General features: G+C 42.3%; 1 protein-coding gene across 9 annotated transcripts in view; it reads right to left on the bottom strand.

Annotated features, from left to right (window-relative positions):
- Positions 1-25,242, bottom strand: part of PTPRT (protein tyrosine phosphatase receptor type T) — a 488,934-nt gene that overhangs the window by 269,171 nt on the left and 194,521 nt on the right. For all 9 annotated transcript variants that reach the window (XM_077187379.1, XM_054644473.2, XM_077187382.1 and 6 more), the window contains exons 5-6: positions 24,639-24,754; positions 21,792-21,966 (exon numbers count right to left, since the gene is read on the bottom strand). In XM_077187379.1, coding sequence (XP_077043494.1) covers positions 21,792-21,966; positions 24,639-24,754 — 291 coding nt within the window. The remainder of the gene's footprint in view (positions 1-21,791; positions 21,967-24,638; positions 24,755-25,242) is intronic.

Here is a 25,242-nt window from a genome sequence, read left to right as displayed (position 1 = left end):
ATTGGCAAGAAAGCTCCTGACCAATTGGAGTCACAAATGAGCTCTGTAAAACTGTATAAAAATGAGTTATGTGAATAAAGAAGGGGCTTTTTCCCCCATGAAGAAAATGGAGTCTGTGTAATTTATTCCCATACCTTGTAAATACAAACCCACCAGAGTGCTTGGTTTTGGCAGAGTGTCCCAGTTCCCATTGCCAGCTTGCCCATGTTACAAATATCTCTTTTTGCACCCATTGCAGTGATATTGTCCAGCAGCAATTCCCACCATGAATTACATTACAGGAGAGAAACTTGTGCCCTGGGTATATTTTATACCCTATCTACCCTTTACTTCCTTCCTCTTGCTCCCAAACCCTTCTCAAATCAACCTGAGAGGGGACAGATGGGGAAAAATAAAAAGATTCTTTTCACAAAAAAAACAGTGGCTATGGAAAGGGATTCCAACTGAAAAAAAACCACCCATCAAAACACTCTGCTTTCCTCTGCATCTCTTAAAAGAGTCTTGCAAATGCCAGTGAAAAAGATGGGGCGTCTGATGTTTTGACAGAAACAAGAACATCATTAAGGTAAGAGCTGTCAGCAGGTATTTTATTTTCTCCCTGAAGAATATGGCTACTCTTTAGGCATTACTTTTTTTACTAATCTTCTTTCTTTCATTTCCATTCTGTAATTCAATCCTGAAAGATGGCATACTTGATTTGCCTGTGAGCTGGATAGATTAGAGAGCAGCAGTGATGGCTTGTGACTATAACCATGTGTGGTTCCCAGTCAGCAGCCAGCAGAGATGCACTAATTGTTCTGCAACTGGGATAAGACAGGAAAACCATTCCAAGTCCAGGTGCAGTCCTTATTTATGCAGAAAACAATGCTGAGGTAAAATTAATGTAACAGCAAGAGAGTACCCAATATTTCATTATTTCTTACATGTTAAATAATGGCACATATAGCTCTTAAAAGAAAAGGTGGTTTTCTGTGTGCATTTACAACCTTGTAAGACTCCAAGTATGAATTAATATTAAGTTTCCAGTAAAACCACTGGGAATTCAGAACCACCCACAAACCAGCTCTCCATATTACCAAGGGGGAGGAGGGTCAAAAAAAGCAGGGAGAAACTTCAGGAGGCAACTGGTGACAAGAAACAAATAAAGGAATGGGATCAGGGAGCCAAATCAGATGGAATGCAGAGGGAGCAATGCAGAACACACCTGGCCCAAGGCTTTGGGAGAGCCTGGGGTCAGAGGAACAATGCCTGGAGATGCACCATGAACAAAAATGAGTGCTGAACCCTGCTACTGGCAGGTTCCAACTGGGAGAACTGGGGTCCAAATCTGGCAGCTACAGGAACTGCAGTTCTTGACAAATAAAATACTTAAGGTTCACTCAGAGGAAATTCCTGGAAGGTACTCAGAAACCCAGTGACACTTATTTAATCCACCACACAGAATGAGAACTCAAATCCTTCCCCAAAGGAGTGTGACATGTCAGTCTGGGAGAGAAGATTAAAGAGGTCAGGCAGATGTGCAAGTACAGCCTCCTCAGAAGTTATCAATACAAGGAAAGGCTGAATCAGAGAGGAAATCACAGCATATTTTATCAGGATTAATAAGATAGATGTTTATGATCTCTACTAATTTGCTTGATGGTTGTTATTCAGAAATCCTTGTTTAGTCATTAAAAACACAAGCCACATGTAAGTGTTGTTAGCAAAGGCATTTTCTATAGAAGAACAGCAGACGTATGGGAGAGTGACTCAGATATTTATGTTCCCTTTTAAAAATAAAATTAGCAAGCTTTTAGAGGAACACACAGTTTCCAGATACATAAAAGCATTCCTGATTATATCTGCAGTTCCCAGCCCATGCAGAAGTTTCACTTGCTCTGGCCTAGACACGGCTTTTGTTCCATTCACGTGGCAAATCTTAGTGAGGAATGCTCCTTCAGAGAGAAAATCATTATGGAATAATGGAATATCCTGAGGTGGAAGGGACCCACAGGAACACCCAGGGCAGCTCCTGGCCCTGCACAGACACCCCAACAGCCCCACCCTGGGCATCCCTGGCAGTGGTGCTCAAACTCTCCTGGAGCTCTGGGAGTCTCGGGACTGTGCCCATTCCCTGGGGAAAAAAAGAAAAAAGATTTTTGGAATCCAAGTTCCTTTACTTTCCTGGGAATACACAGGGAAGGGAGTGGACAGATGCAAAAATGAGCATTGCACATAGAAAATCTGTTTGGCCAAACAAGCTCATCCATCAGAGATGGTAGAGCAGGTTCACATTCTTCCTCAAGTCCTACAAAAATTGGGAGACACTGCATCTTCAAATCCTCTGTGAATATTCTCAGTTCAGTCAAAGAAAGAACAGAGACAATTCCTTCCAGGCTGAGCCTGGGAATCTTAGACAAAATAATTCAAACAATTATTATCTCTCTTTCTGTAACCATAGTTTATAGTTATGGTTCTCCACAGCATCCATAGTCACCAATAATGTGAGATGTTTCTATTTTGAGACCAATCAGGTCCCACTTAGCGAGTGAGACTATAAAGCTCACAGCTTCTTGCTAATAAAGGTTCTTCTTGAGCCTTCTGATCCACCTGAAGGCTGGAGTCTTTCATTCCATCCCTGACTCAACAGCATCACTCCTCACCATCAGCTCCACGTTTGGCAGCCATGTATTTTCTCAAAGCATTGTACACATGGATGTGGTGAAGGCTCTTCATGAAAAAAAAACAACAACAAAACACCCATCTGGTTCAATGCAATCAAATCAATGAAAAATCAAACAAAAATTCTAAAATTATGCATTTTTAGCTGCTAAAAAAAAGCTTTTCAGCTTTTGCAAGGACATTCATAGCCCAACATTTCTTCTTTGAAACAGATGGCAGTGGTGTTTACTGTGGGTTCTTTTGCACCACAAATCCACAAAGAAAAAGCTGTTTTCAAGAAGTTTCTTTTTAACCACTGAATAGTAAAGTGTCTTGCACTAAAATAATCTTTGTTGCCATGCTCCAAATGATCATCTGAAAAATGAACTGGCTTTGACATGTCCAAAACCAGCACTCCCTGGGGTTTAAAGAACATGAAATGCTTTTGTTTACTAATTACATTTGAAATCACTGGTTTTTTTTCAACTGATAAATAAAACACTAATTAGTTATAACTGATGTGACCTCCAGATATCCCAGGCACTGTGCTAATCATCTGCCTGTCCTTTCCTTGGAAAAACAGAATTCAAACCTTCTTTTCATCCCAGCAGTGGCTTGATGATACAGGGACTTCAACAGGCAGCAATATTCATCTAAAAAATGTCTCCTTTTGGGTCACCCACTCCACAGAAACTTTGGGATTCAGGTAGAGATATAATGGCTTACTTTTGCACAAGTTGTGGCAGGGGAGAGGAACTTATTCTTCCCTCACACAGTTAATGATATGACTGCACAAAGCTCCAGACAGAGTAATTCCTCCCTAAGGACATCAAGGACTCTCAGCTCCAAGTCTCATCCTTTTATCCCTGAATTAGAAACCTATTTCCTGGTCAGGATAGGGGAACAGCATCAAAGCACAGTGAAGCAAAACTGGGAAACAAAAGAGAGATGGATGGGATGGGATGGGATGGGATGGGATGGGATGGGATGGGATGGGATGGGATGGGTAGAGTAGAAAGCTTTGTTTTGGTGAATGGGCAAAAAAATAGAAGAAAGGGTGGATTTAAGTGCATAGACAGAAATAGGAATGGCCTCCACTCCTGCAGATAGGAGTTGACCACTGACAGCTAAATTTGAAAAATCCAACCAAGTCCTCTGACATTCATTAAAGTCTCATCCCAGAACAACCCTCAGTGCAAATGAACTACAGAAAACTAAACAGAAAAGTGAATTTTCCTGTTATCACAGGGGTAGAGAGTGCCTGAGCCACATATTCAAAAAATCATCCACGTGAGTACTTGCTGCACTGGGTTACCTGCTGGGATCACAGAACAATGTGCAGATATTTGTATTTGATATAACAGATATTTGACCAGAACATTTGTGTACATCCCACAAAAATTTTGTTTTCTTTTTGAATACTGATTTCAGGTAAGATTTACCACTCCATATCCTTCATGATTTTATTCCTCTAATTACATTTGTATTTTTTAATTTTCCTGAAAATGGAATCCAGAAAAATTTTGGATTCCATTTTCAGGAAAATTAAAAAATACAAATGCAATTACATACAAAGAATGCTTTTCTTTTTTTCTCTCTCCAAGGGATACTTCCAAACAGGAACATACCAACCCCTGCAACAGAAAACAGGCTGCAGAGCCTCCCAAGGCATCAGACAACTCCTTTAACATAAATTGTTTGAGGTACAATTTCAGGTAAGTGATCCTAACATGCTGACACATTTTATGCCATTGGCCTCAGGGCCTCAATCCCAGTCATTTAGTTAAATATCTCATTAAGTCCCCTGGGTTCAGTTCCTCACAAAAGTTAACAAATACAGGCTTGGAGTGCATGTTTGCTCTCCCCCATGACAGGACCTCCCTGTGCTTGTACTCCTGGCTAACTGCAGCCACTGCCCTAAATACACTATGATTTAAAGTTTACCCTGGCATAGAGCTACAGCCACTCTAGAAGTAATCAGAAACAATCACGTGAAGTGATCTCAAGTGCTGCTATTTGGAGCATTCGTTCAGTAGCCTCAGAGAGCAAGTCCTCAGTCACTTCTACAAAGAAAAGCAGGAGTTTGGAGTCCTCCAAGGAAGATCTGCTCTGCTCAGCTCTGGGTACTCAGCTCTGGCAGGTGGATGTCTCATTTTGCCAACTAACAAGCAAATTTCTGTTAGTTTGGAGAATTGCAATCACTGCTATAATTGCTGCCTTTTACTTTGTCTCCCATCTCCATCTATTTACACAAGTTCAGCAAATACCCAGTTTGATTCTCTGCTGTGCACACAAAAGGATTTTTTTTTTCCTTCAGGAGCCCTAAAGAGCCTCCCTGGAGATGTTCAGAGATGCTGGATGTGGCACTCAGTGCTCTGGGGAGGGTGACACGGTGGGGATTGGGCACAGGCTGGGCTTGATGACCCTGGGGGGCTTTTCCAACCAGAATGATTCTAACCATGACAAGCTTTGTTTGAACAACCACAGGTTATTCAATATATCTACAACCTGGGAGAAAACAGAAGGAAGAGCTCAGTGTTCTGTTCCTTTACCAGCACAAAGCTCCAGCAGCCAATCCCTACACACACAGCCCAGCTGTGGCAAGTGTAGCTGGCTTTTTCTCCTAAAATGAGCTTCTAGGATAAGCAAAGCCTGGTGGTGTCTGCAGGGGTCAATGGGACAAGAAGAACAAGGGGATGTAATCAAAGTTGTGCCTCACTGGTGCTTTTGTGCTTTGTTCTGGTACAGAGCTGGGCTTTGTTTTGGTTTGTGCTACTTAAAGACATTTTGTCACAAAGCACTTCACAGTTTGATAACAAAAGTTGACCCATTTCTCCCCAAGGATATAAACACAGTATCTCACATATCCAACAACAAGCTGAACTTCTTTTTGCTCTTGGTTTGTGACACAACTGCCTGGAACATTGGTTTGGTTAATAGACACAAATGGTTAGAGAAAGCACATGGTAGGGACTCTAACCTAATGAAGAAATAAATTTTAAAATATACATGTTTTACCTTCAATATTAACATTAAATTCCAATATACTGCACAGTGTGCTGTTCACTCTGAGAGCTGCAATGATGGGTGATAGGTGCTGGGATTTCACAAAAACCATTCCAGAGCCTGCCAGAAATTGGGGAGGATTGAAACTACCAATCATTATTCCTGAAAAAAGGAAAAGGAGAAGGATGGGAGAGAGAGCAGCAATATTTTGAAATAAACTGCCTTTCCTCTTCTGCTTTCCACAAACACACATCTAAAGCCACAGGTATCAATAGTGCAGCCTCCATGCAAGGACTCACACTGCTGGAATTGCAAATAAACCTCCACCACTGTGGAATAACCCTATCAATGCAAGTGTCTTACTGGCCAATTATTAGTCATTTCCTCCATTCCCTTCCACCAGAATTACCTACTGTATTTTCTCCTGTTCAGACTGAAAACAGGATAAATATATGCTGCAGGAACCAGAGGGCCATTTGTCTGATCTTACTGACAGAAGTTTGATTGATGCAAGGAAAATTATCACCTCACCTGCAGCAAAACATTTTGATGTGGGCAGAGGTGTCTGTGAGTGGATAACGTTATAGCTGTCACTGCAATTGCTGCCCTGGAGAGCAGCTAATGAGAAAGGCAAGGAACAGGTGCCTATAAAAATCTCAGAGCTGACACAAATACCTACAATGGATTTGCCCAAGACAGAATCTTTGCTTTTTTTTACAGCTTTTCAAGCAGGCAGTAGAGTGCATACCACTGAGTGCAGTAAATACAGGAGGCTGCTAATTTACTGTACACAGCCACTCAAAATAGCTTTCATTAGAGCACCTCCCCAGCTGCACAGTATGAACTTCAGGAGGCTGTTTCTCCATGATCTCACGTGGTATTCAGGTCATGCTTTGTGTTAGAAAGTTTATTTTCCTGTGGTTCCTGGCAGCATCATTGTGAAAGCCACGCTCAGCTAAGCAGCAAGTCCATTGCTGATTATCATTTATATCATTTATTTTTTCCTGCTCACACCTCAGATAAATCTGATCCATCTGGGCCACTCATTCCTGCTTTTGAAGCAGAAATATAACTATCTCCTAAACCTCTACCACATCCCCCAACCCAAAAATGCCAGGAGTAAAATGCAGGTTCCCAAAGTCAGCTCAGCTGCCACAAAGATGGCTCTGAGGTTCTTTAGGCTTTAGAGAGTTAAGCAAATCCTATGAGCACACAGTGTAAAAATATTCTGGGGTGTTTTTCATGTGCTTAGAGGTCACAGAACTCTGTGGTTTACATATGTCTATTCATATGCCAGCTGGGATGGTGAGCACTAAGTTGTGTTTTCCAAGTAAATACATCTGTTCAGCTCTTCCCCCTCCCAGTTTCACTCTATCTGATTATCTTCTAGCTGGAACAAGCAGGGAGGCTCTGTCTCAAGCACTGGGAGGCACAGAAAAAGCCCTCACATTTAAGGTCAGGTTGTGGGTTCCCTTACCCCAAATGATCAAGGCAAACTTGACAGGAAAGAAAAAAAATCAACTCACAGCTAAGGCTGGCAACCTATTGAGATGTATGCAACAAAACTAAAAATTAAATGATAAAAACAGAGCCTTTGCTAAGCATAAGTAAATTCTGGATGTAAAAAACCCAACCAAGCCAAACAAAAACCCAAGATTTTAACCAGAAGGGATCACTCTGGCTAGAAGCCTGTGGTAATCACATATCCTCTGAACAGAGAGACACAGCTCTCCCAGGATTTTGCAGGGAAGTTGTGAGAAAGCTCAGAGAAAGAATTAAAACAATTATTATCTCAATCTCTACGCCTGGCAGGCAATCTCTGTTTGTCACAGATGTTTACAAGAAAGAGTTGTCCCTTCTTGACCAATAGGTGAGAGAAGATTCCTAAATGTTGGGGAAGATGAAACAGGAAAGCCTTATCAATATGATTGTCTGGCAAAAGATTTTGAGAATATGGAAACTGTAAGTGAGATTGAAATGAAAGCAAGCTTTGAGATCCCTCAGTTACTGAACAACTGGAAAACAATGGTGTGGCCAGCTGAAGGTGATCCCCTTTTGATGGAACAACACCCTCTGCTTGCAGACAGGCCCAAGGCTCAGAGCAGACCCCACTGGCTGGGCAGAAGGGGCCCAAAGAGGAGTTTTTAGGGTTTAAAATGTAACACAGGATGGTAATGTAGTGATTGTTATAGGCTGTATGGAAATGCTGTAGGATTTGTATCTTGTACTAGATTGGTTAGTGAGAATGAGAATATTCAGCACAGAAGAAGATTTAGGGTATTGTAACAAGAACCTCGCTCTCTTACACTTTTACTCTTTTGCTCTCTCTCATCCTCTTCACCACGCTCTTGCTCTTTCTCTTTCCCACCCTCTTTACTTCTCTCAGCCCTGCTCTGAGCTGTGCCTGGCAGCTCCCAGCAGGGCCCTGCCCCCAGGCCCTTTGCAATAAACGCCATATTCCATGACCTGGCTGCAGAGATCTCTCGTGTCCGTCTGTCCTGACCATCCTAGCCCCATGCTTCTACACCTAAAGGCCAATCAGGTCTTAGGTCCACCACTGTTTCTATAAGAACTGTGAATTTCTAACAATAAAGTGCCTTTTCATGCCTTCTGATGATGGAGTCTCTGTATCACCTTTGGCTGTCCCCTTCAGTGATAATTGCTGACACCTTTGGTGACAGGAGCCCTCCCTCTCCCTGCCCACATAAAAAAACCCAGGGATGAAGCAAACGTCAGGATTTGGTCCAAAAATCCCCCACACCTCCCATAAAAAGTCAGCAATAGTAGCAGAACCAGCTCTGGTAATCTACTGTCCCAGATACAGCAGGCAGACACACCAGAAGTGCCTGCTAATAGTTGAGGTGAATCTTTCTTTACCACTCAATACTTCTCTTTTTATTTCAGGTTTTTATGATACAGAGAGTTTCACAATACCCTGCAGACCACAACACTCCTTCCAGCTCTCCCTCTCCTGGGCTGTATCTCTGTTTATTTCCAGTTTAAACTCAGCCTTGAAACATACTTCTTGATTTAGGCTGTTCCCTCAGAGAGACTCCACAGTATTACAGCAAAAGATCCGTTCTTTCTTTTTTCACATAATGCACTTTGAGGCAGTAATAAATGCTAGAAATTCCAATATGCTGCACAGTGTGCTGTTCACCCTGAGAGCTGCAATGATGGGTGATAGGTGCTGGGATTTCACAAAAACCATTCCAGAGCCTGCCAGAAATTGGGGAGGATTGAAACTACCATTCATTATTCCTGAAAAAAAGGAAAGGAAAAGGGTGGGGGAGACAGCACCAAACAAAATCTGAGACTCATTTACTCCAAAAGATGTGTATAATGGCCAAAGTAGCAGCTCAGCTCACTGCTGGTGACAGACTCCTGGCCAGATCTCAAAATACTTTCTGTGCTTTATTCCTGTCAGAGTTAAAAGACATAAATACAAAGAGCAACAGAAGGAATTCTGCAAAAATTTTTACTAAAATCCCACTGCAAATCTGGGAGTTTCACCTCCTGGATGAATTCCTGAACTCCACAGCACTTGCTGTGAGAAGAAAGGTGACAGGGCTGGAACTCAGAGCTCTCAGAACAGCAAGGTCACACAAATATCCCTTCATTCATCCTTCACTTTTGCTGGACAGTTTGTTGATAAAACAGCACAGGATTCCAAAGGCACTCATGTACAGATCCACAGGAGGTGGAGCAGGAGTCCCCATATTCCCTCAAAATACCCAAAATTTAACATGCCAGGGAACACATTTTGGTGCTGTGGAACAAGTTCAGCCCTCGTGGTGGGCAGGGTTAGAAACGTGGTGCAGGAGCACACACAAAAATCCTGCATGTCCCAGCTGTGAAAGCTTTTCTGTGGCACAGAAATCCTTTCTGGGGTGGGTTTAGGGGGTTTCTTTCTGAGTCTGACACCAAAAGGGTGTTAGATTAAAAATAATGTTACATTTAACCACACCTGAACTGAAAACTAGTGACTTCCATCAAGTCCATTAGTTATTTGTGAGGTTTCCAGGATACTTTCTCAATAATTCATGTATTATTTGTTTCTGTTTGATGCAGAATTCACCATGTAGGCAATGATCTCCTGCCACATGGAACAAGTGCTTTTCCTTGACCATGCAGGACATGTTTATAGTGCCTTTCCCTGGCTCTGCTGAACAGGTTTGTGTTAGAACTGGGGGAAGAAATATTAATAAAATACATGTGCTTAAAGGTTTCCCCATTCCACAGCAAGAAAGAGAACAAAGCTGGTAAGGAAACATATTCATTGTGGAAACAAAAGAAAATATTTCACAAAAATACCTGAGAGTCCAGATTGATATATTTTCCCCAGAACTGACAGAAGTTCTTCAACAGAACAAGGGACCTTGTGTAGACACTTAAGACACATAAATTAACCAAACAAAGCCCAGATTGTGATCAATACAGGTTCACATTCAATACTTCAAGATTGATTATATTTAGAAGAAAGGCTTAAGATCTGTTAGCTGCAAAAACTGGAAACATCCCGCTCAAATAAGGTATAGATGCTACACAGGGAAGATAATTAAGTATTTAAAGAGCTTATCTAAGGCTGGTGAGATTTTCTATAATTTAAAACCTTTCAATCACAATCTTTTTTGAAGACTCTCCTGCTTTATTTATACAGCAGTGCTCATGATGCAAGAATGACTTGTGAATTCTGTGGCCTGCATTTTACAAAATGTCGAATGAGATTAAACATTTTTTTTCTTCCTGTCATGACAGCTGTAATTGAAGTGAGATATATGAAAAATAATAAAACTTCCTTATGAGTGTAGAGCTGCTACACCTGAGGCTGAGCTACACAGACAATTCTCCTCCTCTCTGTTGAAAGTAAATCCTGGAAGGGAGAATAGTCTGGTCCCTATTGAAACTATCACAGCTCTAATGAAGGCTATTAAAATTCCCTTTTTGCTCAGGAAACACCAATAATCCCACTCTAAAGACTATAACAGTACTGTGATTCCATAAAGATGAGCTATAAAGACATTATGGTGAATTTGAGGATAATTCAATACCAGAATGATTTTCCTTAGTCTCCTTGACTAAATGCAGTGTCAACTAATTCTGAATCAAATCCCACTGGACAGGCTTTGAGAGGACCATGCATGTAGGGAAAAAGTTCTATCTTGGGGACAAAGAATGTATTTTTTCCTAATTATTCAATTTTAAATTCTGTAAGAGAAATTAATGAAACAGTCTTAAGAAATCCTGGTGGTTATACATATATATATATAATTTGATATAAAATGCTTGTTTATGACAAGAGTTCAATTCTCAAGAGCAGATGGGTTTGTGACTACAACAATGAGCATAAAATATTCCATGAGCAGAGTGATTGCTGCATGCTCTGAATGGCCTCCCAAAATGCAAATAAATCAATGTACCAAAACTCTGGGCCATCCTCCCAGCACCATATTCTTGACACAAGTGAAAACAAATTATCTAGAAGGCTCCTCAAGTAGAGCACAGGTAAAGTAAAAGAAGGTGGGAGAAGACAACGTAAGAGCAAGCACAGAAGTGTTTATATTTAGAGTTTCAACCTCAGAATCATAGGAAATTCTGATAAATCACTATTTGATGAGCAATCTGGGTCAGAAGACTCACTAATAGCCCATTGCTGATCAAAAGGCAATAGGATATGGTCAGCAGTGTTCACAAGTGTCAGTCAAAATTCATAAGCAGCAGTAGCAGCAAAAGAAAGTTTTGTGCAACGTGAAGGAAAGAAAAGAGAAAATTGTAGAAGCAAGTAATCCAAACCTCTTCCATTTTAATTTGTGTCTGTACCCTGCTGAGGGAACAAACAGTTTGTAAGTTGTAGTCTGTCATGTAAGTCAGTAGTAGCTGCAGGGTAATAAATAGGACAGTAAAGCATATGCAAAGTCTGATTTATGGGATCCAAACAGAGAGAGCCCAAGTCTTGCAGCTATTTGCATCTTCCTCACATGCAAACAAGCACTGATGGAAAGTTTCCTGCTGAGAAAGAGAGAGAGAGAGGCAAGAGATGCACTGGAGAGAAACCTGTTAAGGAAAAAAAAAAAGGAGAAAGAAGGCTGGAATAATTTCTGTAGACAGGGGTTTTGTGTATCTTGGCACCAGAGCAGAGCACAATCACAAAATCACAGAAGGGTTTGGGTTGGAAAGGACCTTAAAATTCACCTCATTCCAACCCCCTGCCATGGCAGGGACACCTTCCACCATCCCAGGGTGCTCCAAGCCCCATCCAACCTGGCCTTGGACACTTCCAGGGATGCAGGGGCAGCCACAGCTGCTCTGGGCACCCTGTGCCAGGGCCTCAGCACATTCTGAGTAAAGAATTTCATCCCAGCATCTAATCTAAATCTCTTCTCCTTTAGTTCAAAACCATTCCTGCTCACCTTGAAGGTTTAATAGTGCAGCTGTTCAACAGGCAGTGTGGATTTTGGGAGCTAGGAGACATCATATTATGGGTTTTCTTTCTCAAATTCCTAGGCCAATTAATAAAATAGTTTCTGGGCTTGCTGTAACCATCACCCTGTTGCTCAGCATGTTTCTGGTCTTAGATCTAAAGCACCTTTAAAAGTCACAAAAAAAGCTGGACAGGGGTGATGGGGAGGGTGTGACCTGAAGCAGTCTCCCAGTACCAGAGGAAGAATTTACAATAGCAGAAAATCAGCACATCAGAGCAAAGCTGGAAAGCAGTGCAAAAGGTTTGGGGGGTGGTTCTGTGAGAAGAGTATTCCATCAGCTTGCAGCTAGAATGGATGCTGGGAAATGATTTGCTTTGGAAAATGAAGCATTCTTCAGCTGGGTAGAGATAGAAAAGGAGGGCTGCAGCATTTCCACTCCAAGCTGCAGTTCTGGCTGTTTCCTGGTCTCACAAACCTCAGTGAACTTCCAAGGGACCATTCTTTCCTTAAAACTTCAACAAGCTCTTCAATCTCTTCATGCAGACAGGACAAATGCAAGCATCACCATCAGCTGCTGCCTGGAGTTCAGTTCCACTGGCTCCGAGAGCAAAGCAGCTCAGCTCCAGCATTCAGAGCTAAATGCTATGCAAACATTAAAAATCCCATCCACCTGAATTCCTGACACAAACTCCTGCAATGGTCTCAGCACCACTCACAGACTCCAAAAGCCTTCTGCCAGCTCCCAGACTGGAAGCTAAGAAGATTCTGGAAGTGCCTTAATGCCAGTATCCTTAGCCCCATCATCAGTCAAGTCTTACAGAGCTCCCATCATTTGTTTCCTCATGAACTTTGAACCTTTTTTACTTCAGGATTAGAGGCTCAGCTTGTAAATGCCCACCTCTAAACCAGCAGAGGAGTTTAACCTTGCAGAGTCTGTAGTGGTGTGTTGGAAGGAGGGAGAAGAGTGTGGGTGGCACCAGACCTGCAATCTCTGATGGCTGAACACCCACAAGAAGGGATTGTTTAAGGAAGGGTCAAACCTCACCACAATCCAAAGTGCTCCAAGATGTACAAAACAGAAGAAATCTGAGTTCAGTAAGTCAGGGCAATGTAAAGAAACAACAAATAATTTTAACTATTTTATATCTTGCCTTGCAGTTTGTTTAAAAACAAGGAAAATAAACTCCGGGCACATGTTTCACACATCCTAAGAAACCCAACTGTGCACTGTGCAGACTCACAGGTTGCTACCAGCAAAAAATGAAAGCTCAAATCAAAGCAAAGACAGCTGGGAATTCATCAGCACCTGGCTCAGGGCAGAAGTTGTCCCTTTCTCCTTAGTTCAGTGTCCTGCAGCAAATGCAGGATTTTGCACAAAGCCTCTTAGCTGCAGGAATTACTGCATGGCTGAAAGAGATCAGTACCTGAGCTTCTTCAGCATCTGGTGCTGCAAAATTTTTTAAAGTTCCAGTAACCACATTGGCTTAGGTATTTGCATTGGTATTTGCATTCTACAGAAAAGTTTTCCCTTTTCTTTGGAAATTATTGGTTTCTCCCACACACATGGGATCTATAGGTTGCAAATATACTCTTTTTTTTGCAGGTTTATTATTAAAGATTCTCATACTAACAATCATCTGTTCTTACTAAGAAATCTGGTGCATCATAGCTTGCATTTCACATCAAGTAAAAAATTACTTTTTTAGTGGGGTTTTTTTGTTTTTTTTGTTTCTTTGTTTGCTTTGTTTGTTTGTTTTGTTTTGAGTTTTTTCTGTTTTTGTTGTTTTTTGGTTTTTTTCTGCAAAAGAAATAGATTTTGGTGCAAAAGGGATATCCCTGCCCTGCTCAGCTAACAGCTCATGCTCAACAATTACACCCCATAAGTGCCCAAATCTGCCTGAACCAGCCCAGAACCTTCACCAACATCCACAAATGGTGACACTTCAAGGGAGTTTTCTTGAATGGAAAGCAGTTAACAGCAGTGTAACCACAGGGTGGATATATTAGGAACAGCTTTAGATCCTATTTTTCAGGAGAAGCCCATTAATAACTTCCCTACAATTAAGCAGGCAGAGGAAGGATGAGCAGAGGAGAGTTAACAATGAATGTGACTCATCTTTCATGCTAGGTCTTTAAGTTCAGTCCTAAGCAAAAAAAAAAAAGTGTAATTTTGTATTTTACAAAATTATGTGAGGATCATTAACAATCAATTTGCATGAAAATCTCTACTTTAAAAAGGAACAAAGAATGAAAAGCTGCCAGGTTTGTTTGATAATGGACATATCTGATGGCCATTCACTGCAAGGATACTTCCAGGCAGCCAAGGCACAGCTGTGTTCTTGGTATTTTATGTTCTTTTCTGAGCATCAACAGTCCTGAGTTAATTTCTATGCTGTTGCCTTAAACCTCCTTAATAATTCTAACTAGAAACTAAAAGGTTTGCATGTATATAATGTATTTAGTGGTGTGGTAGGAGAGGTATTATAATTTCCCAGGCTGTTAGAAACAAGGTCGAGTTGAAACCCTGAGTACTCCCTGCTCATCTTACAGAGGAACACAAAAAAAAGGCTGCTGAAGAGAGAAACAAAAATAGTTGGGGAAAATATAGACTGAATTGAGAATACATTATTAGTTTATGAACTTGTCTTGTACCCCTTGTGGCTTTGTATTTTTCCTGAATATGTTTGTTTACATCCTGTTGATTAATATAAACAAGAGAAACCAGGAAACATATTCTGGACCCTTACTGCAGGTCTGTGTGGCCCTGGATGCCATGTTGACAACTGGATCCCTTCTATAAACTGCACATTTATCACTTTTCAAGGAAATGGCTTCATTTCCCAGCTCTGTTTTGGAAGTTAAACGTAAGGAGAGGGAAATATTTCCTTTTGGGAGGACTCCCGTTTCATACTACTGAAAATCTACAATACAACAGCTTTGTCTTCCATCTCCTTCACTGGCTTCACAGATATGAAGCTGGATGGAAAGAAGAGAAATTGGAGTGCTTGTAATCTCTTTGCCTCCTCCTTCCCTAGCACACACCCAGCCCATGATTAAAACTGAGTTAAAGCAACAGCTACTGAAAGGCACTGAATTAAACAGAGCAGTGACAAGTTCAGGTAATTACCAGCCAACACCAACAAAGGGATTGTTACATCCCCTACACCGCCATGACTGCAAAGAAATAAAGGAATAAGTGGCTTTTTCATACACTCTATTAATGACAGAGCCACTGTCCCCCATTCAGATATTTCACAGGCAGCACAGCCCTCACAAACAGCCTGGGTGCACCTCCCAGTCTGGGTGTAGTGATCAGAGCTGCATCATGTCCTGGTTTAGGGCAAATTTGGGAGAAAGCCTCCAAAGGGGCCCCTCCAGAAAGCAAACCCACACAGCCCCTGCCCCCAACCAGTTTGGGAAGGATTCCTTGGAGAGAAGTGGAAAGAACCTGTTTATTTAACAGGCACAGCACCCCCAGCACACAAAATGAGCAATACTGGGTGACACCACTCTGTCACTGCTCTGACAAAGATGACAAATTCAGAAAGTCTCTCTGGGGGTGGTCACTCTGTTCTCAGTCCCTCTGGCTGCTGCCCAGAGTAGGCCCCGGTAGGCCCCAAAGTGGCCCAGTCCAGAGCAGGCTCGAGGGGTTCCAAAAAAGGGAAAGGAAAAACAGTCCAGGAAAATTCAGACTGCTCAGCTAAACTAACTAATGAGCAGGAGCAAAAAGCAGGAGCAAAGCAAAAAGCCAAGCAAAAAGCAAAAAGCAAAAGCAGCACCATGCACTGCCCTGTCTGTGTGTCCCACCAGCCATGAGGGAGGAGGCTGATAACAAAACCAAAACAAAACTCTCACTCTTCAGAGCCAGTGTTGAAGGCACAGAACATGATATCCAGCATGAACAGAACACACAAATGGGGATACAAACATCCTAATGTCACCCCAGGACAAGCATTAGGTGTTTTAGCAGATCTGTACTCAGCTTCTCACAGCACAGCACTGTGAACACTGACTGCTCTTGTATAAACTGGGAGAAGACAGGCAAAGAGAGAGCAGGCAGCCCAAGGGAACCCTCATTATCAGTGTTATCAGTGTTATCAGTGTTATCAGTGTTATCAGTGTTATCAGTGTCCTGACACTGCTGGGAGCACCAGCCAGGGACTGACTCCTGCTCACAAGCTGAGAGCTTTGAGGGCCTTGATTAATGGGCAGAACTCAGGCAGATGAATTCAAAGGTGCCCAGAAACTTCTGTGATCTGGATGAACCTGAGAAATTCAGATAGGAATCTTCACACCGGCCAGCTGCTTATTAATGCACATGGAAAAAATGGGTTTTTTGACAGTAAAATCTAAACCAGATATGCCACAGCTGAGCTTGTCTCTCAAAGAGCTCTAAGGGACAGAGGGATGTGGTCTTCCAGCCACCCTGATGGCAAAAGAGGACAGTTCCAATACAGAACCTGCTTTTCATATCCACACCCCATCTCCTGGGTGAAGTATGGGGACTTGAGCATCACCAGCAGAGGTTATTTTACCCCATGATGGCAAGAGGGCAATATTTTACCCCATGTGTCCATTTTAATGAGCACATTTGGCATTAATATCTCAGGGTATAGAACTATCTGTGTGTACCCAGGCATGAAAATATTAAAAAAAAAAAATTAAACCAATACAGAAAATATTGAAAGTGTCTTTTTCACATTCATCACTTATCTCCATATAGGAAGTGAAAAACTTTGGAACTGGTGAGTCTCCTCTATGATTACATGGAACATTCTTTACATCCCAGGAACACATTCCAGAGTGTGTTACACACAAATGAATCCCACACTTCCATGCCCACACTGAACTTTGTGTTTGCAAGGAAATCAGTGGAGAGCCTGATGTGACATTTGTAGAACAGCTCCAGCCCAAGATCAGCCTCAGCTGAAGAACAAAGATGTTTTCATTTCTTATGATTTTAAAGCTCCAGAAAATTCTTTCTCCTAGTAGGATTTCCTGCTGTTGAATATTTAACTGAAACTATTTTGGAATCAGCTCCAGTAATAAATACTGAGACAGCAAAATACCTGTAGAGCTTTTCCTTGATGAGTCTGTCTTAGAACTGTAAATCTGAAAATTTCAAAGTGTCTTTCATGCTGGAGAAGCTTCCATATATGGATTTATTTAAATAGGTAATTATTTATCATGTTTTTCACACCTGAGTATCTCCACTCCAACAATTTGACAGGTTTTTTTGATTCAGTTCATTGTTTAGTGCTTCTGTCTCTGTTGTTTTCCTTTGTTTTGTGGTTTGGGGTTAGTTTTATTTTGTAAATTCTGGTGTCTGCTTTTAGGAAGAGACTCAATCACTGGAGCAGATTTCAGTGTGTACCTGGTGAGTTAATAAACAGATGGTGGAATTACAGTGATGAGCAGAAGAGACCCAGAGAGAGAATGATAAACAACTGTGACAAGGAGCCCACCTCTCCCTCTGGTGTCACTCAAGGCATCAGCTCCTCCTGTGACTGATAAAAGCCTGATAAAAGCAAAAGTGAGCTGTCCCAAACACCACAGTGATGACAGAAAGCCTCTCAGGTGAGAGACAAGTTATTTTTCCAGCCAAACACTTTGAAAATCCACTAAGACAAAATTGAAGAGAGCTAGAACATCCCCCTGGAGGTCTGTGGAGAGGCTGGGCTGAGGCTCAAGAGGCTCCTCCTGCCCCTGTAGCAGCAGAACAGACCCTACAGAAATGCCAGGAGCCTTAAAATGATGTTAAGGTAGCAACAGGTAGCAGGAAACTAATTTTGAGAGGCTTCTGGAGAGTGAAAACCTCAGAAAAACTGGCTCATAAAATAGTATATAGATGCTGTAATATTCCCTCTTTATCAGCTCTGCTCAGATTCCTATCATATATTGAGTGATTCATTTGGGCATCCGGAGTACCTGAATGGGATCAAGGAATAAAAAAGCAACAGCAAACAGTCCTCCATACACCCCCACAGAGTTTAAAATGTTATCCACATCCTTACCTAATGTGACAAGTGTCCTGGAAGGACACCAGCATTAATACAGACCTTAAATGATAAAATTCTAGCCAATTTCCACAGTATTTTAAACAGTCTTTATACAAGCAAGGCTCACATTTTGCTCAGAATATGAGGAACTGCCACGCAGCTTTTACTTAAAAGAAAATTACAGGCAGGAAATGTTCCATTCAGGTGTGAGCAGTGTAGTGAGACACAGAATCTCTGGGTTTTTTTTTAAACTGCCCTGTACAAAATTGTATTAAATTACTATATGTGCACCAGTGAGAGAGGAGAAATAGAGAAGAGCTATTTCCACTGGAGCACCAAAGGATGGCAAGGGGGGCAGGTGGAAATGATAGGTTTTTCTGGCCTGCCTATTATGATTGGAGAGTGCAAAGAGAAGAATAAATGTATTGTCATTTATTCAAGCCAGAAGACAGAGAAGCATTAGCACATCCAGCAAATAGCTGCCTAGAGAACAGCATTTTCACAGGATTACAAATGTATCTCCTGCCACTAAACATACTGGAATAATTTGGAACTAATACTGTTATATTCTTTTGTATAAAATTGACAGTAATTTCTTTTCAATAATACATTGCTCTTAGTGAAGGTGCCCACAGACAATCAAGGTGGTGTGTTTAAGTTCATTGATCATTCCGTTTGCTGAAACAGGTATTTACTGCCCAATTTGGGGTTTAGGAGTATGCACATTTCAAAGTAAAACTTCTCTTTTGATATCTACCAAACTTTTTCATTCAATATTGAGAAATGTAAAGTACTTTCTGTTCTAAATACTCCAATAAAACTTCTTATGCATAGGGAAGCAAACAGATCTTTCAATTAAAATCTTCAATTAAAACACAATTTTAAATCTTAATCTTTGTTGAAGAAACACCCTGTGATTCTATGTTCCTCTGATCAAGAGAAAGCATGTGAGAAGCAGAGATTTAGCTTGGATTTAGCAGGTTTAGGAGCAGGACTATCAATTGAGCAAAACCTCAATTACAGGCTAATTGAATGTATGCTCAAGTACATTATTACAATTCAATAATCATCTCTTCAGAATTAAACAATTCCAATTTGCTTTCATTTCCGCCTGTGCACATGCATTACCAATTTGCTATTCTTCATGCTAAAATTAGTCAGGCTGGTTGGAAGCCCAGTGTGTCACAGGGTGGCACCAAACTGACCTCAAATGAGCCACTTAACCTCACCTGCTTCCTAATCAGGGATGAGGAGCAGGATGGGACCTTCCCACAACAATTTGACCCTGTTCAAGTTCCTTCCAGGTGGTGCATGGCTGAGCAACCCAGTAATGAAGCCATCAGCATCCTTCCTGCTGGACATCCAACCACACATGGTTTTAATTTATTCTTCTATTTTTTTCCAAAAACAACAAACATGAAGTTCTCAAGCTGCACCAAGGGAAATATAGGTTGGATATTAGGAAAATGTTTTTCACTGAAAGGGTGATAAAGTTCTGGCATGGCTGCCCAGGGAGGTGGTGGAGTCCCCATCCCTGGGGGTGTTTAACAAAGCCTGGATGTGGCACTGGGTGCCAGGGTTGAGTTGAGGGGTTTGGTTGAGGGGCTGGGTTGGACTTGATGATCCTGAAGGTCTCTTCCAACCTGGGCATTCTGTGAATTCTGGGAATTCCAGGCACCTAACTGAGCCTGGAATGCTCTGACTGCTGCTTGCCCTGGAAGGCTGCCTTCCTTCTATTTAGCTGTGCTACAATCCTAGGTGTGCCACTCCTGGCAGCTCAATTCCCTTTTAATCTTGAATTCATTCCTCCAGATTTGAGCAAGATACAAGATCACTGGGTGGGAATGAAAAGCACTTGGCATCCAGCACAAGCATTCTCCTCGTGATCTGTGTGGTCCAAACATCTGCACCACACAACATTCCAAGGCATAACAAAGACATCTGATCACCAAAGGACAGATCAGCTGGCAGAGAGCAGCACAGTGGACAACCTGATCTCATTTCTACAGCTGCTCTCTGTTTACATACCCTCCATTTAGATGAGTAAATTACATCCTGTGAACAGACCCAGACTTCAAATTCCTCTCACCCCAAACACAGAGCACCTCAGGAACAACTCAGCCACCTTCTGAACTCACCGCCAAAGAGTCAGTGAGCACTCCAGTGGTGCAGATCAAGGTAGGTTTAAAAAAGAAATAAATAAGAACCCAGCATAGGGGATAGCACTTCACCACCTGCCTCAGGAAGGTGAGATTAAGACACCCCTTGCATGTGTCAGGCTCTTGAATCATGGTAATTACCATGGCTAAAATCCAAACACCCTTCAAGAACTACTGATGCTTCCACTCTGGACTTCAGGGTGTCAGCAGAATCAATCCCAGCATTTACTGCCAGCAGCCCTGAACAGTCTCTGCTGACACGCAATGCTCCACCACAAGATTATTTCTGCCTGATAAAATACTGGGAAGGAAAGCAGCTTGTGAAGCTGACTGACAGCCAAACTATTCAGCTGACTACAGCAAAAGCCTCCATAGCCACCAGATTCTACTACAAAACATTCCAAAGAAGGCTGTGTCCAAAGATTAAATTCAAATACCCGAGATACCGACTTAAACTCACATCACTTTCACCCTTTTTCCTTATTTTAATACAAACAAAAGAAGGTCCAACAGAATGCCAGTTTTTATAGACAGTTATCTTGTGGTATTTTCTGGGTTCTCCAGATGGAGGAGGAATTGAGAATCTGACTCTGTGTTCTTAGAAGGCTAATATATTAATTATATTATATTATATTATATCATATCATATCATATCATGCTATACTTAAACTATACTAAAGAATAGAGAAAGGATACTTACAAAAGGCTTAACAAGATACTGAAGAAAAGCTTGTGACTCTCACCACAGCCTCGACACAGCTGGTACAGCAGTGCCAGGTGCAGCAGCTCTCCATTGCAGCCTGCATCTCCAGAATCTCCTTCCCACCTGTGCCAGGGCTTGCTGGGTGTCTCCCATGGTGCTGTCACATTGCCATGGGCTCCAGCATGCCCAGCAAAGCAACATGAGGCCACTCCACTTTGCTTGACATGTGCAAGCCCTCCTGGCGTGTTCCCACTGGCAGGGCTTGGAGGGCTGTCAGATTTGTGGGATGGTTGGGACCACCCACCATGGGGAGTGGAGATGGAATTGCTTGTCCAGAGTAAATTCACACAGAAAGAGCCCCAGCGTAAAGCTCAAGGTTGATTAATGAGTGACATGAAGCTTGAACAATTATAATATAAATACTGGTGGAAATCACAGGGAGGGTGTCGAACCCCCTGGAGTCAGTACAGGATGGGCTGGTAAAATGGGAAGGTGCTTTTGGGGCTAAGGAACATTAGTGGAGGTGCAAAAGTCATGGGGATGTCCTGCAGGTCCAGGCAGGGCTGGCTGAGCCCTGGAGACACAGAGGTCTAAGGAACACAGCTGGCTGTGATTGGTCATTAAGTTAAAACAATTCACATTAAACTAATAAAACAATAACCAGTTGCTAAACAATATCCAAACCACATTCCAAAGCAGCAAAACACAGGAGAAGCAAATCAGATAATTATTGTTCTCATTTTTCTTTGCCGTTTCTCACCTTCCCAGGAGCAGAAATCCTGGGCAAAGAGATTTTTCAGAAAATATGACAGTGACAGGGAGGAAACACTCCTTGTGCATGAACACGGTTTGCTGCTCCTACCTTTGACAATGAGCTCGGCGTAGTTGGAGACGCCGGAGCCGCCGTCGGAGCGGATGACGCAGCGGTACTTGCTGATGCTGCGCTGCGACGTGTCGGCCACGCTGACCGTGGCTGAGAAACGCCTGTGGTTGACCACTCGAGTGACCATCAGGGCTGTGTCCCTCCCGTTCCACTGCTGCAGAGGCAGAGAGAAATGATGCCATCATGGGGACAGGTAGGTGAGGTGTTGATGTGTCTGTGTGTGAGTCGCTCATTGGGGCGATTAATGTGGTCAGAGCTCTGCGTTCGTGCTGCTGGGAGAGGTTTTGGACAAGCACGGCTTTTCAAGGAAAGAATTCAGCCATTCCCTCAGGAAATCCACAGGGCTGGATAATAAATAAAAGGGTGCTGAGGCCCTGGCATAGGGTGCCCAGAGAAGCTGTGTCTGTCCCTGGATACTTGGAAGTGTCCAAGCCAGGTGGGATGGGGCTCGGAGCACCCTGGGATAGTTGAAGGTCCCTGCCCAAAACTGGATGAGCTTTAAGGTCCCTTTCAAACCCAAAACTGTGATTCTATGATATATTTAAGTTTGCATTTCTATTTAATATTTGAGATATATCTGGGCTTTTGGTGTGTTCTAAGGATACAGAGGGTAATAGGGTAAAGTGTCTGGAAGGGAGCCCATATGAGGGGCAGGACACTGAGGATGCTTGGCTTGGTCAGAGTAGGAACTCTGTGACCAGGGACAGGCACAGGGCATGGCTGGAGCTGTGCCAGGGAGGCTCAGGCTGGACACCAGGGAAAGGCTCTTCCCCAGAGGGTGCTGGCACTGCCCAGGCTGCCCAGGGAATGGGCACGGCCCCGAGGCTGCCAGAGCTGCAGGAGCTGCCAGGGATGCCCAGGCTGGGGCTGTTGGGGTGTCTGGGCAGGGCTGGGGCTGCCATGGGTGATCCTGGGGGTCCCTCCCAGCCCAGGACATTCTGTAACTCTAAGATTAATTCCTGGAAAGGCTGCAGAGGGGCAGCTCTGACTGCCACTGTGCACTTTTACCCAGTGTCATTAGAGGCCTGGCTTGGATGAGAAAACACAACAGCTGAAGGCTTTGTGTTCACCTACAAACACTACAAATGAACAGATTCTGTAAATTTGGCCTTTTCAGATGCAAAACTCTGATTCTGGACCAATTTAAATAAATTGGTTGGATGAGCAGATATCCTTGTATATCCAGCATTCCCCAAGAAAGCTCTCTACCCATGCCAGACCACATTTTTCCAACTGGAAAAGGGACAGACAAAGAATTAGCCAGAAATTGTTCTCCACAGTATAAACACCTCAACTTGCTCATTTGTCCAGTTTGTTAGGAATTTTAAAGAAAAGCACATTGCTGTTTTGGCAGTTTCCGCTAAACAGTTATTAGAGGTGTTTCCAAGGCTATTTTCATTAAATGTTGCAGTTTTAGAGAATGAAAAGCAGGTTTTCATTAACAATAGCAATTCTTTCCTCCCCAACTCTGCTTCTCACAGGGAAAGGTTCATATTGCTGCAGGTCAGAATTGTTTTTACACACACCTAATTGTAACTGGGGAAATATTTTAATGAAAAAACCAAAAAAAGATAAAATAAATGAAAAATATATATCAGTGGGTGCTAGACATACACCATAGGTAAATAAATTTAAGTTAAAAATGCAATTTTTAGAAGAACAGCTGTGATGAGAGCATAGTTACTGAATATAAAATGATTTTTACATAATGCCAACTACATGTCTCACCAACTTAAGCCTTTTTCCCAGTACTATTTTTAATTTTTATGATTAGATAAGCCAATTCCTTGATTTAAGCTAGATTTGAAAATTATATTTTTCAATTTTATTAAAATGCCTGAAGTCAATTATAAAATTTGATAAAACCTGGTAATTATTTGACTATAAAGGCTCTTCCTGTCTGCCCCAGATGTTACAACTACAGGGTGATCAAACCCTCTGGCACATCATTCCAAGCTGAGAATAAAACTTTTGGACTGGCTTTGGTGTTCTCCAAATTATGTTGGCTTTGTGTACATGCAACAAGAATCCTCTTGACTTGTTTAGGAGTTAAACATTTAGGAATTCAATGTTTTTAAAAGCTTCTGGAATGGTAATGCTGAGTGTCCACATATCAGAGAAATTCAAGGGGCAGGAGAAGTTATTGTGTCCTTCACTGGGAAACACACACCTCATGTGCTGATGTTGGGGTTGATGTCAATTCTAACACTGACAGTGAATTCCCAGAGTTTTTGCTGCACCCACCAGAAGAGCAGGACCCAGACAAGTTTGATCAGTAGGCTGCAAATAAAGCATCCAGGGAGGGAATGTTTTACTCTTTTAGCGAGTGACTAAAAGGAACAAGACCAAATCAGCTGTCAATGCAGCCAAGGGAAACTGGGAGCAAGAAGAACTGGGTGCAAACTGGGTTTGCCTGATTTTAACCAGCCAGGTAAGTAATTTCAGACCTTGGAGATTTCCTTCTTAACAATTATCACTGACTCCAAGCTGAGAACACTTTTAGGGTGAAAGGAAAGCAGATGGTATAATAAAGCAGAAGAGATCTGTTCCACTTCCTCTCCCTTCTGCTTTATGGCTGAGTGTTTACAGGTACATGGGCATTTGTTTGAAACCAGAATTTTGCTGTCACTGGCCGTTTTTTCCTTTTTCTGTCTCCTAATTCCATACTTTGTCACCTCTAACTCTCACCTATAAGCGATTTACGGCAGTTCTTCAAAGGATCTTGATGAGAAGATTTTGCCTCATCACCAACCTTTCTCCAGCTATTTACTTCATTTGCAAAAGCAAAGAAAGCCCCAAAGGAACCACAAAAATCCATTGGCTTACCTGGAGCCAGAGCTTGTCGTGCTGTGACCACTTTCCCCCGGCGATGCACTGGAAGGTGGCGTTCTGCCCCACGTTCACCTCCACGTTCTGCAGCCGCAGGAAATGCGGGGCTTTTCCTGACAAAAGAGGCAGAGGATTGTAGCCATGATATTTCCTGAAAAATCCTTTCTTTAAGATTTTTTTCTCCTGAGAAGCTAAAAGGCCTCAGGGACAAAATGTAACCAATGGTTATCTGCTGCTGTGGAATGCAACAGGTGCATCTGGGATTGGGCTCATGTGGTTGTTTCTAATTAATGGCCAATCACAGCCCAGCTGGCTCAGACCCTCTGGCCGAGCCACAAACCTTTGTTATCATTCTTTCTTTTTCTATTCTTAGCCAGCCTTCTGATGAAATCCTTTCATCTATTCTTTTAGCATAGTTTTAATATAATATATATCATAAAATTATAAATCAGCCTTCTGAAACATGGAGTCAGATCCTCATCTCTTCCCTCATCCTCAGACCCCTGTGAACACGGTCACAGAGGATGGCAAGGGTAGAGCCAGGCAGGAACCAGCCCTGCTGCACCCACCCAAGCACCCAGCAAAGCCTTTGCAATGGTGG

Source organism: Agelaius phoeniceus, chromosome 17 (assembly GCF_051311805.1).
Source record: "Agelaius phoeniceus isolate bAgePho1 chromosome 17, bAgePho1.hap1, whole genome shotgun sequence".
NCBI classification, from domain to species: Eukaryota; Metazoa; Chordata; class Aves; order Passeriformes; family Icteridae; genus Agelaius; species Agelaius phoeniceus.
This window is presented reverse-complemented; position numbering and strand designations above follow the sequence as displayed.